The 14,039-nt window shown below is 43.1% G+C and overlaps 1 protein-coding gene across 6 annotated transcripts in view; it reads right to left on the reverse strand.

Annotated features, from left to right (window-relative positions):
* The window catches only part of TRIM37 (tripartite motif containing 37), a 64,043-nt gene that overhangs the window by 40,701 nt on the left and 9,303 nt on the right, over positions 1–14,039 (reverse strand). For 4 of the 6 annotated variants that reach the window (XM_084823335.1, XM_084823333.1, XM_084823332.1 and 1 more), the window contains exons 2-10: positions 10,475–10,576; positions 10,290–10,330; positions 8,703–8,819; positions 6,847–6,934; positions 3,948–4,070; positions 3,131–3,254; positions 1,906–1,973; positions 1,262–1,386; positions 5–55 (exon numbers count right to left, since the gene is read on the reverse strand). In XM_084823335.1, the coding sequence (XP_084679461.1) occupies positions 5–55; positions 1,262–1,386; positions 1,906–1,973; positions 3,131–3,254; positions 3,948–4,070; positions 6,847–6,934; positions 8,703–8,819; positions 10,290–10,330; positions 10,475–10,576 (839 nt within the window). Of the gene's footprint in view, positions 1–4; positions 56–1,261; positions 1,387–1,905; positions 1,974–3,130; positions 3,255–3,947; positions 4,071–6,846; positions 6,935–7,464; positions 8,671–8,702; positions 8,820–10,289; positions 10,331–10,474; positions 10,577–14,039 lie in introns of those variants that run through there. The other 2 variants (XM_084823337.1, XM_084823338.1) reach the window with 2 other exon arrangements.

Below are 14,039 nucleotides of genomic sequence, written 5' to 3' on the forward strand. Positions count from 1 at the left end.
CTACCTGAAATTCTCCAAGACAAAGGTAGTCGAATCATATGCGGGGACTAATTCGCTGCACGAAGAAAAGTAGCAGGTGAGCCATAAAGGGTAGGATGTGCAAGAGTCAATTATTTAAAATGTGACTAGTAGACAAGCACTGCTTTACAGATGCTCCTAGTTAACAAGAAGCTTCCAAAGTCCACTCACAACATTTTAAAAAGGGATAACAGCTCATCACACCATCACCCTTGTAGCAACAGTGGCATGCCCCTAGATTTATTGGTGTTGTCAAGTTGAACCAACCTGGGCTATAGTCTATCTGGCATCATCAGAGATATCAACATTAAACAAACAGTTTGCCCCACTTCTATTGTTCCTTTCCACCCACACTGGGGGAGAAGGAGCTTGCGGTCCACTCCTGATCTCTCCATGGGTACAATCCCACAGAGGAAATGCCACCTGAACTGTCTCTAGGTCTGGCATGCAATCCAGCACCTCAGTTTTATCTATGACTGACAATTACCATCATGTTGTTGCCACTTTACACAGAATGCAGTGCTTGGGACCATCACACTCACCCAAGCTTGCCACTGGGCCAAATTAAAAGCCTTATTCTCCCATGTGCATTGTAGGGAACAGGTTCCTCTTGCCCACTGGGCAAACCTCACACAGGACTAACAACTGCATGGGTTCTATGCATGCAAGTCCAATGCCCACATCACCCTCCCTGCAACTGTGATGGGCAGCTATCATGGGGATAGGCACATCTGACTGTCAACAGGGCCAGTGTCAAGGGTAGGAATGGTTGGGCACCTGCCAAGGACCCACACCCCAGCAGCAGGCCACTGACAAGAGCTCCCTGAACTTGCTCTGCCTCTTCATCATCACAATCTGCTTGTTCATCTGCCTCTCGCTCTGGCCCAGACAACGCTGGTGGTGAGAAGGAGGAGGATCCCGCTGGTTACTTGCTCACTGGCTCTCTGCCTGTCAAGCAAGCATGTGGCAGCAATGATGAGAAAGAGGATGAGGAACAGCAGCACCAGGTGGCAATGATGGTGAGAAGGTAGACTCTCTGAGGGTGGGGGCTCCTTGAGGGTGTCTTGCCCAAGGGCCCTCAGAAACCTGGAGCTGGCACTGACTGTAAATATCACATCCTATGTGTAGATGTAAGGTGCTGTACAAGCTGAGAGGCCTGTAATGATTAGGGCTCATATGCCTTTTGCAACAACCTCCAAGTCAAACAACAAACCTACCAATTAAAAAATAGTTGAGGCTGTACCTTGTGAAGTCTGGCGGGACAGGAGTAGTGACAAAAGAGGCCATGGGCTTCCGGTGGACCTGCTGGAACATCATCAAGATCTCAGAGCTTTTTGATATCAGTTCACTTTTACTGCATGACCTTAGCTGTAAAGAAGAAAGCAGAGGACAAATGCACACCTAGGTTAATAAATTCACCAAGTTCAGTTGCATCTTTAAGCTGTTTAATATATCAACAATAACTATGCTAGACTTAGCCTGTTAGCAGTTGAAACAGAGGAGACAGAGGACTGAGGATATCTAGCATAGTGATGTTAATAAAACTTCAAACCCCTAGGAAAGAGAACCAATGCAGTTAAAAGGATTCAAGATTGCCAGATAAGAGACACAAATACTTCTACTGCACTCCAATCTGAGGAGAGAATGATATACGAGTAGTCTCTTATTCCAAACACTCACAGATGCACACAGTAGTTGTTCTTCATGTTAGTTACCCAAATACTAAGAATATGGGTCATATAGTAATCCAAGAATAGAAGATCCTTCTCAGAATTTACATGTGACCCATTAAAATCCAAATTCAAACCAACAATCTATGTTACTTTACAGTGAGATTAAAGTAGATCAAACATTCTCAACGGGCTTCAAACCATCTGTTTCCATCACCTGGTGTTCTACTTCTTGCAGCAGAGACTCCAGAAGTTCTGTTTCTTGGGTGAGTGATGTCTTCTGACCTATTTAGGAAGATAAAGAACCAAAATACAGTCATTGTAGCCTTTAAAGGAACACAGTCCTGGGGCTTTGTTCTCAACCCAAACATTATTTAGAGGTAATACAGAATTGAGAAAGCTACATGTTTAAACAAAAATGCAAGAAAGCAATTCCTTCAATTATTAAGTTAAATAAGAAAGCGTTCTTGAGCAGGCCAAAGAACACAACCAAGATGATGTCTTGGCTTCATTTAGGGTTCATAAAAACACATTTACATGATTTCAGTTCACTGTATCTTGGTGGGGTTTTTTTAATGCTTCCCACTTTTTAAAATTGAGTATTAAAAAGCTGGTTTAGTGTGGTAGTTAAGAGCATGAGCTTTAACTAGTATCAAAGCCAAGTCTCACTGGGTAACTTATAGGCTAGCACTTTTGCCCTAACACATATTATGGGGATAAGACAGATCGCCTTCCCCAATACAGACCTGTGTGAGCATTACGATCATCAGAGGGGGTCTTTCTGGGTGTAATCTGCAGATCTGCACGATCTGCAGAGTGCCATCTCACAGCAATCAGGAAGTGGGCCTTCCCTGTAGTGACACCCAATTTATGGAATGATCTCCCTGCTGGTGTTCATAAGGCCTCAACTGTATCATAATTAGGTGCCAATGAAAGACCCATTTCTTTACCAAGGTCTTCTCTCACTGAATATGCTGCCCAGTCTGTTTGTTTGTAATTACATTGTTGTTTAATTGATTTTAATGTTTTTATAAATGTTTCTGTAAATGTTTTAGCAATTTTATGCATTTAATTGTATTTTAATTTATATTATAATGTATTTTGTGAACCACTTAAGAGATATTTTTAAATATGTTCAGCGGCATATAAATCTATTAATAAATAAATAAAACTTGGCCATCTTACACAATTACTATAAAGGATTACTGAGATAATGTATATGAAGAGCTCTGAGGAACAGAGCTATATAATACAACTGTACTATTAAACTATCCAAGTTTGGTCTAGTTTAGGCCTCAATATATTTTGCTTTTTTATGTGTAATTTTTCCCCAAGCATTTGGAGGAGAGCAAACTATAGCTTGCTCTTATCGCAAGATGGCCACAGTTTTGCCAAGATCAAGATTTCTTCCCCAAATCTAACAAAAGAAAAAGCAAGCTTACCCATCAGTGTTATAAGTTTATTCTTCAGCTGAGTGTCTAACCTAGCAATCATCATCTCTACCGCATTCCTGATTTCCCGAACACGCTCATCTTTTGCACTGCGCACTGCTTCTACATTCCTTTCCTGAAAGACACAGATGGCATTTGTTTAGTACTGGCTCGCAATTCCTCTGTTCGTTTAGATTAAACACCTTTAAGAAGAAATTCACAGACCACTTATGCTGCAGTAGTCCTAAAAAAGCAAAAGGCACTCTACAGCTGTAAATTTTCTGATGAATTTATTCTTACGATGATCATTCAATCAGCAGCAGCACGATCATTTGAACACAGCACAAACAAGCTATCATGCAAACATGACCAGCTACTGTCTAGACACATCCATCATAACAATTCCCCAAAGTAAATAGCACGCAGGTTCATTTTTTTATAATGCAGGAGCATCTAGTTGTGTTTGTATTCTACCGAATGCCCTCTGGTGGTTTAAAGAGTAGACTATCAAACTGAATACATTTCCCAACATGCCCATTTCTAAAGCTACAGATTACAACTCAGCCACAAGGACCTATGAAGCAAAACTGCCTACTAGAAGCATAATAAGCTGTTGAACTCATGTCCTGCTTGTAGATTTCCCATGGGCTGCTGGTTGGCCTCTGTGTGAACAGAATGCTGGACCAAACAGACCCTTGGTCTGATCCAGCATGGCTCTTCTTACATTCTTATGTACTTCAACCAATACTATAGTTCCCGTATCAACACATCACAAGAACATCAGTGTTATGGGGTAAGTCCAAAACAGGTAGAAGAGGGTTGCCCTTACCACTTCTTGCACCAAACTGATCAACTCCATGAGTCTGCGGCGAAGCTTTGCCACCTCTTCATTCACTTTTGTGACATGCTGTTCATAAATTTCAGCCAAGGGCTTAAATGTATGTCCTCCATGCTATTAGAAAGACAAACAGAGAGAGAGAGAGAGACACACGCACACATATATATATGTAAGCATCATCACATCAGGTGAGAACAGGTTACTTCCCTCTCTCTTAATCAAGAGCGTCCAAATATTACCTGAACAAAGCACTAGTCTTTCATTTATTAACAAGCCTCGAATCTGGCTTCCGGTCCAGTCACACTTCCTGTATAAATCTGTTCAGAGTCTAACATGAGTGCCTAAAGTGAGGTTCTGTATTCACTGTGCAGTTATTCATCTAATTAAAGTGCAATTGTTACCATTACAGGAAAAAGCCTAAATTAACTACTCCAAACATACCTTTTACGGAAAGCTTAATTCAAAATTTAGCTGGCTTAGACTTTCCTTGTTTGTCAAAACTGAGGCTCCTCCATTAAGAGTAAATATTTTTGTCGAACATCTTTAACAAAGCAGTTAAAAACAGAGCTCCCTGGGAGCCACTGCCAAACAAGGTACAGCAGGTGGTTACTAGCTAGGGCATTTTTGGTTGTGCCACCCTGGTTACGGAATGCCCTCCCCAGAGAATGTAGAGGTGCCCTCACCTGACACCTACACTCTGGTCTTTTTGGCACCAGGTGAAGGTCTTTTTATTTTCCTAGGCTTTTAAACCTTTTAAAACTTTACAATATTTAGGAGGTTTTGAGATTTGAGAATTGTGATGCTTTTGTGAGTTTTTGTTATATTGCATTTATCTTCTGCTGGTGATTTTATGCTGTTCTTAGATATTGTGGATTCTTTCCCCACCCCCATACATGCTGGTCGCGCAACCATGATTTACATAATTACCCACAATGGAACGAAGGGTTGCCGCATCGCCCAAACCCGGCACACGGTGCAGCAGGGGTAGCTTCTTACCCACCCAACAACCCACAACTTGCAGTAGGGGTTGTGGGGTGGGTGAGAGGCCACCCCCACCAAGCCGCACACTGAGTTCAGACAACATGGCAACCTGCACTTCATCATAGGTAATTGCAAATCACGGTCACGTGACCAGCAGGGGTGAGGAAAGAACCATTATGGTTACTGATTTTATTTTATTTTTTGTATGTAATTGATTTTTTTATTGCAAGCTACCCAGAGAATGTTCTGTTCTTGAGTGGCATACAAATGCAGTAAAATGAACAAACTTATTTTTCGGTTGTTATTTGGTAATTTACCAAAGTTAAAAAGAAGTCACAGGGAAAGAGGCTCTGCTCAGCAATTTGGACCAATTTATTTCAGGATCATCACAGATCTCTTGTAGGATTATAAAATTAAAGTAACAAAACAGACTGAGGCATGAATGTAAGCTGCGCTCTTCTTTTAAGAATTATGCCTCCTCAAAACTTAGGGTTCTATAGCAGCTCAGATTTTCATAATTAAGCTAGACTTCTTTTCAAAACAGTTAAAAAACACACATTTTTCCACTGGAAAAAGTTTCTTGCAACATTCAGACATCTTGTAAGAGATAAATAACCTCATATTTATAGTAGTTTTAAGAGCTTCAGAGATAAAAGGTCTGAGTGATGAGAACTAACTTACCTGCTAAATTGGTCCAGTTAATGTTTTAATACAGCCTAGTATTTAAGCACTTGCCTGGTAGCCCTAGGCAAGAAGGAATTACCTGACGGTGAGCAGGCTGGCACAGGAGAGACGAAGTGCTCTGCCCCTCCTCTGTGCCCAGTTGAAACCAAGTGGGTTTCCAGAGGAGTGAAGTGTTCTACACCCAGCATAGAAATGCAGATCTTTTTCCCTTCTCTGCCATCCCTCAGCAGACTAGTCATTTTTTTTTTTGCAGGGTAGTCACTTTTGTGGCCTTATTTACAAGGCTATTTTAATAAAATAAATGTTATCTCTGAAGAAGGATTAGTTTTGTTTCTGTCAAGGAAACACAAGTAATGTTCTTCACAAGTAATGTTCTTCTGTAACTACATTAGAATCATAGAATCATAGAATAGTAGGGTTGGAAGGGGCCTACAAGGCCATCGAGTCCAACCCCCGGCTCAATGCAGGAATCCAAGTCAGAGCATCCCTGACAGATGGCTGTCCAGCCTCGTCTTGAACGCCTCCAGTGTGGGAGAGCCCACTACCTCCCTAGGTAATTGGTTCCATTGTCGTATTGCTCTGACACTCAGGAAGTTTTTCCTGATGTTCAGCCGGAATCTGGCTTCCTGTCACTTGAGCCCATTATTTCATGTCCTGCACTCTGGGATGATCGAGAAGAGATCCTGGCCTTCCTCTCTGTGACAACCTTTCAAGTACTTGAAGAGCGCTATCCTATCTCCCCTCAGTCTTCTCTTCTCAAGGCTAAACATGCCCAGTTCTTTCAGTCTCTCTTCACAGGGCTTTGTTTCCAGTCCCCTGATCATCTTTGTTACCCTCCTCTGAACCCTCTCCAGTTTGTCTGCATCCTTCTTAAAGCGTGGTGCCTAGAACTGGACACAGTACTCCAGATGAGGCCTAACCAGTGCTGAGTAGAAGGAAACTAGTACTTCCTGGGATTTGGAAGCTATGCTTCTATTAATGCAGCCCAAAATAGCATTTGCCTTTTTTGCAGCCACATCACATTGGCTCATATTAATAATGAAGCTATGGAAAAGCAAAACAAAAAACCCACAACCACCCCAGAATCATACCTCTATCTACAACATTTCAACAAAGCAAAGTTACAGAATTGTTTCTATGCCGTTGCCAGTACTTCCGTACTACAAAATAAAACATTGAGCAGGTAGCTCCCTGCTTTCTGTATATACAGAAAGCTACTACTCACCATTCCACCCCAAAGAGCACACTGGTGGCAGATACATTTCTTACATGTCCAGCAAAACACACTGAGCTTTTCATGATGATTTTCACACCTTTAAAAAAGTAAAGAAAAGGTTTGCAGAACACAAAAGCAGAAACCAGTAAGTAGCCTTTGCAAGCCCGTTTAAAGTTCCAGGAGAATGAATACATAAAAACAAACACGAGCCATTACACCCACTGCAAATAAGGCTCAGACTACATACACTTTCAACAGCCAGACCAGACAGGATTTATACCGTTTACTATTATACATAGTCAGTTTTAGTATTAATTATGCTAGAATGACGATTGGTTGATTGGTTATGGTAATGAGGTATGTTTAGCAAGGCTTATAGGTAAGTATTTCTGGAGTCCCACTGAGGTATTAACCTTCAGGCTCTGCCCCTACTGACGTTCTGGACTCCCCTAGAAACCCAGCATATAGTCTCTTCTCAATCTTAGCTTGCCCATCTTCAATGTGATTTCTTTCCGTTTCCCAACTCCTCTTGATTCTCTCCATTCTAAGCTCTTTCCCCTCACTGCTATCAAGCCCCTCACCTGGTTTGTTTATCATACTGCACCCATCCCCATCCCAAATTCTAACCTTGGTTTACTAGAAGCGGTTGGCAGGTCCTGTAATGTAGCTTTCTCCTTCTATCCCAGCATCCAGAGGCGGCCCTCTCCCACCAACAATCCTTCCCACAAACTTCCTGGCTTGTTCTCCAAGCACATCCTTCCCTCACTTTTCCTTTACTTTTTGCCTCCAGCCTCACCTCCACAGCCTTTCACCTGTATCTCCAGCTTTGTCTCCCTGCTCCCTTCCTTGTCTGCGTCTGCCTGAGGTCTTTCCAGGCTCTAACCATGCCCTTTCCCTGCCTCATTCCAGCATTTCTCTCACTGTCCAGCTTCTGGGTTGAGTGACGGGCTCCTGGCACACTGTGTCTGCTTCTGTTACCACTTCTGGGGTCCGCCACCAGCCTGTCCTAGCTACATCCACCACTGGATCGTCACTCCCAGTCTCTCTATGAATCTCAGGCAGGTGGCAGCCACTACTGAAAAGCTCATTTTCATTTGACATTGGCCACACTCAGATTTAACAGTAAGCCAGAACTGCTGAGAATTCTGTCCTATGGCTCATAACAGCATTTGTGCACACTGCCCAATCAGCCCTGCTTGGCTCCTCCCACCAGTTTAGTTGCTAAACTAACTAGGAAGTAAAAGCTTCCCATTGTCACTAACCTAACAATCCATGAACAGGAGACCAACTTAAAACCCTGGCTTGTTAGGAAAGCAACAAACCAGAAGTCAAGGTTCAGACCTAATAGGAAACTTTTACTTCTTGACTAGTTTATCCGCTCCTGCTTGTGGGAGGAACCAAGCAGGGGTAATCAGACAGCATGCACCACCATACTGCTCACGCATGATAAGCCAGAATTGTAGGCGACTCTGGCTTATCATTATGGCCGAATGCAGCCTTTCGCAGGTTCTGGAAACTAGCTTAGCCACATTTCTGATTTGCTAAATTAGAAACATTACTATTTTAGTTTTGTGTGATGAACTCACAGCCAAATCTGGGGCATGTTCACAGAAAATGCTGGAAATCTCTAATCTCTTCTACACTATCTATTCAAACAGAGGCACTAACAAAGAGGCCTAAACTCTCTGGCATCTTACTAAACATAATTGTTAACCCAGCCCTTGCCACTATGGCTGCTGTTACATACAAAGAATACTTTAAGAACTGAATATTTTTTTCCTGATTTGAGCAGAATTAAAATGGTTCTTCAGGCACAGCGCTTCAAAACCCTGAGGAAAAAAACAGGGTTTTCTAACTCAACATACTTGTCCTTTTCACTTTCTTCATGCTTGTTCAGATTGCACAGCTGGAGCGTGTCAAGCTGCTGGGTCACCTCCTCAGCCCAACGACAGTTGACAAGTTCTCGAAGCTGGAGCGGAGCTCTGCAAGTAATAGATTTCCAAGTTAGGAATCCAAGGAATTCAGTTTAAAAATCTGGAATGAAAGCCTGTTCTTTAGAAAATATTCTAGCCAAAGTCACTATTCATTCGTGCATATATATACAGGCTCCAATAGGAGGTTGGACTTTATGCAGCTAAGGGCACAATCCTATGACGTTTAGACAGAAAGCATCCTACAACTCTCAGCATGCCCCAGCCAGGCCCTAAATATATCTAATTTAAACAGATGTGTACAAACCTGGTTAGCTATCCCAGTCTTTGGGGCATTTAATTAATCAACTGAACACATTTAGAGGCTGGAGAGGGGAATTCATCACTGAGGGAATGAACCAGGGGGTTGAAATTGCAATTTTCCTCCTGATTTCACACACAGATTCAGAGGAAATCAGTTTTTGAGGAGGTGCAAGTAATTCCATGCTCATTCATGGAGCCTCACCTTGTCCTTTGACAATTTTGGAACTCAGATACAAGATATTCCTTTGTAGGCTATACACTGTCAAGTTGGTTTTGACCTTTAAAACCCTATATGGTTCTGGCCCAGCCTATCTCAAAGAGCGCCTCCAGCAGCACCAGACAGGCCGCTTAAAAAGATCAGCCTCGGATAGCCTTCTCTCTGTTCCATCAGCCAGGACAGCAAGGGAGATGGCCTTCTCTATGGTGGCCCCCACTCTGTGGAACTCCCTCCCTAGGGAACTCCGCCACGCCCCCTCTTTAATGAGCTTCCGCCATGCATTAAAAACGTGGTTGTTCAGGCAGGCATTTGGGGTGGGTTAGGGTATTTTTAGAAATACGGTGTTTTAATGAAAAATTTTATTGTTTTAAAACTGTTTGTATTGATGTACATCGCTCAGAGTGGCCGAGTGCCTGGCCAGATGGGCGATTAAGACATTTAATTAATGAATAAAAACAAATTTAAAAGTGTGGAGCACAGGTGCTTGGGACGTGGCCAGATCATTACACCTAGAATCCAAAGACAGATGGGAGGGGCCAAAGCTCAATGACAGAGCCCCTGCTTTGAATGCAGACAGCCCCAGGTTCAATCCCCAGCATCTCCAGCTAGGGCTAGCAATGAATCCAGCCTGAAACCCTGGACAGCTGCTGCCAGCCAGTATCGACAATATTAGGCTAGATGGACCAATGGTCTGACTCAGAATAAGGCAACTTCCTATGTTTCTAGATGCAATACTAAGGTAGTAGAATCTCCCCCACAACTTTTGAAAACTGTTTTCTTTTCTTCAATGAGTGCAACTGTGGGCCATTTCTAAAATTCTTTTTTGGTCAAAAGTTTGGTCCAGCCACTGGGGGCCAAGTAACCTTATTTCATAGGCCAAATCTGGCCTACAAGTCACCATCTGCCCATTCCTGCCTTAAACAAACTGTGAAGTATCAGCACCAGCATCATCATATCCCTATCTAAAATAAAACAGCCACAAAGCTTTAGAGATAGCTTACCGACAATGGGGGCACTGAGCTCTTTGTTCTGTCAACCAACGCTGTCAAACAAAAATAGGCATATTATAAAAGACTGAAGAATCTCAGAAATATTAGAAAATGCAGGTGTCAAATATATATCTCCATGTCCAGACTTATTCTTCACCAGTCAGTTATTAGCCTGTAACACAATGAGTCCCACTTACCCGAATGCAACTGAAACAACACAGCTTGGAGCAGTGTGGACACAGGCGCGCATCGCGCAACTTCTCCATACAAATGAAACATCGGAACACTTCAGCAATACTCTGCAAGGAAAAAGGGCAATCCAATTGTGGACATGACAGGTGACTATGTATCAATTCTAATTATTAACCACATATACCCCATTCTATTTCTACCAATTCAGATGGCTCGCATTACATACAATTAGGGCAATCATCATCTAAAATTTGGACTTGAGTGTTTTCAATGTTTAAATAAGCCTAAGCTAGAACAGTTTTATTTTTAAACAAATAAATACATTGCCCTTCTAAGGAATTTAGGTAAGGGGGGGCAACCTTTTCTCCCGGAGGGCCACATGTGGTGCCAGGTAGTAAGTAGGTCAGGGGCCCGCACACAGGATGGGATCACTGGGGGAGGGGGAGGCTATTTATGTATTTGTTTCTTACATTTATATCCCACCTTTTTTCCTCCTTAAGGAACCCAAGGCAGTGTACATAATCCTCCTCCTCTCCATTTTATCCTCACAACAACAACCCGGTGAGGTAGGTTGGGCTGAGAGTCTGTGACTGGCCCAAAGCAACCCAGTGAGCTTCCATGGGCGAGTGGGGGCTAGAACCTGGATCTCCCAACTCCCAGTCCAACACTCTAGCTACTACACCACACTGGCTAAGGCCTCCCCCATCCCCCAATGATCCTACTTAGGACTGTCATTTCCCTGCTACTCTTAGCAGTGGAGAAACAGTGATCCCAGCTCTGTTGGGATCAATTGTGCTGGGGAAGAATGTGCAGACATTACTCTCCCCGCACACCCCCTTCCCCAGCTCAATTGGGCTTCTGGCAACCTGCTGAGCAGCTGTTTGGTGGACTGTTGGAAGCACAATAAAGTTGGAGAAAAGGGTATGCAGGGGAAGTCATCCCTACGCACCCTCTTGCCCAACATAATCATGCCACCTCACTGTGGGAACAGACATTGGGGAGCACCTCGGGATCATACATGGCCTGCAAGTTCCTCACCCTTGATTTAGGCCATCCCAGTTTTGTAGCCCTGTCCTACTACACATTAATTAGAGCACAAGAGATAAACTGTTAGCTGATCTCTTTTTAAAATCAAGATGAAGCAAAGAGAGGCCTACTACATATACACATGAATACTGGCACTAGCCAATATTTCCAGCAGAAACAGTTCACCAAATCCAAGCTGTGTTTGTGACTGTTTAACTCTGGAAGGAAGACGTTCTAGAATCCTGCACAACGCTATGGAATATATCCTAGTTTCACAAAGCACATATGGCTGCATCTAGATAAACCACTATGGACCTTCCATAGATGCAGCAAGACAGGAAGCATAAGTGACTGTACCGCCTAACATGCTTTTCTAAGTCTTGTCCATAAGGGGGAGATGCATGTTCTCCTGAAGTGCAAACAGAGCACACATATTCTCACATTGGGAGAATGCGCCTCTACTCGCTTCAGATAAGACTCTGAAGCCTGGGGAAAGGAATCACATCTCATTCATGTTTCACCAATTTTGTGGAACACTCAGTGCATCTTGATGTTTGTTCCTTTAATGAGCCACACCCTTTATTCCTTCCATTTTGCACAACAGAAAAATTAAAGGTCACAAGAGAAAATGCTGCAAAAGCTGGAAGGGTCAAACTAACATTTATAAAGTTTCCCTACCACCCAGCCATGCCTTTCATCCAGGAAATCCACACTTGTATGAATAGCAGGTATTAGAAGACCATATGAGAACAGCGATATTGAGCTGAATATATTCTCCATTGCCATACAATGCTGTTGTTGTTGTTCAGTCATTAAGTCGTGTCCGACTCTTCGTGACCCCATGGACCATAGCACGCCGCACCTTCCTGTCCTCCACTCTCTCCCGGAGTGTGCTCAAGTTCATATTCAATGCATCAGTGATGCTATCTAGCCATCTCATCCTCTGCCGTCCCCTTCTCCTTTTGCCTTCAATCTTTCCCAGCATCAGCGTCTTTTCCAGTGAGTTTTTTCTTCGCATTAGGTGGCCAAAATATTTGAGCTTCAGCTTCAGTATCTGTCCTTCCAATGAGCACTCAGGCTTGATTTCCTTTACTGATTTGACCTCCTTGCAGTCCTGGGGACTCGTAAGAGTCTTCTCCAGCACCACAGTTCAAAAGCATCAATTCTTCGGCGCTCAGCCTTCCTTATAGTCCAGCTCTCACAGCCATACGTTGCTACTAGGAAAACCATAGCTTTGATTATACGAACCTTTGTCGGCAAGGTGATGTCTCTGCTTCTCACTATGCTGTCTAGGTTTGCCATAGCTTTCCTCCCAAGGAGCAAGCGTCTTTTAATTTCATGGCTACAGTCACCGTCTGCGGTGATCTTGGAGCCCAAGAAAGTAAAATCTGTCACTGCTTCCATTTCTTCCCCTTCTATATGCCAGGAAGTGATGGGGCCAGATGCCATGATCTTAGTTTTTGTAATGTTGAGTTTCAAACCAGCTTTTGTACTCTCCACTTTCACCTCAACAAGAGGCTGAGATCCTCTTCGCTTTCTGCCATTAGGCTATCGTCTGCATAGGTATCGTCTGCATATCTGAAGTTGTTGATAATTCTTCCAGCAATCTTAATTCCGACCTGTGATTCATCCAACCTGGCGTTTCTCATGATGTACTCTGCATGTAAGTTAAATAAGCAAGGCGACAATATACAGCCTTGTCGTACTCCTTTCCCAATTTGGAACCAATTGGTTGTTCCATGTCCAAGAATTTGCCACAGTTTGTTGTGATCCACACAATCAAAGGCTTTAGCGTAGTCAATGAAGCAGAAATAGATGTTTTTCTGGAATTCTCTTGCTTTCTCCATGATGCAGCGAATGTTGGCGATTTGATCTCTAGTTCCTCTGCCTCTTCGAAACCCCGCTTGTACTTCCAGTAGTTCTCGGTTCACATACTGCTGAAGCCTAGCTTGTAGGATTTTCAGCATAACCTTGCTGGCATGTGAAATGAGCGCAATTGTACGGCAGTTTGAGCACTCTTTGGCATTGCCCTTCTTCGGAATTGGAATGTAAACTGACTTTTTCCAGTCTTGTGGCCACTGTTGAGTGTTCGAAATTTGTTGGCATATTGAGTGCAGCACTTTAACAGCATCATCTTTTAGGATTTTAAATAGCTCAGCTGGAATACTGTCATCTCCGCTAGCTTTGTTGTTAGTAATGCTTCCTAAGGCCCACTTGACTTCACTCTCTAGGATGTCCGGCTCAAGTTCAGTGACTGCACTCTCATGGCTATCAGGGACATTCAGATCTTTCCTGTATAGTTCTTCTGTGTATTCTTTCCACCTCTTCTTAATCTCATCTGCTTCTGTTAGGTCCCTGCCTTCTTTGTCCTTTATCATGCCCGTCTTTGCACAAAACGCTCCCTTGAGATCTCCAATTTTCTTGAAGAGATCTCTAGTCTTTCCCATTCTGTTGTTTTCCTCGATTTCTTTGCATTGCCCATTTAAGGCCTTCTTGTCTCTCCTTGCTCTTCTCTGGAACTCTGCATTCAGTTGGATATATCTT

Source organism: Heloderma suspectum, chromosome 16, assembly GCF_057233095.1.
Source record: "Heloderma suspectum isolate Gila_16-S chromosome 16, 16-S_ref, whole genome shotgun sequence".
NCBI lineage: Eukaryota > Metazoa > Chordata > Lepidosauria > Squamata > Helodermatidae > Heloderma > Heloderma suspectum.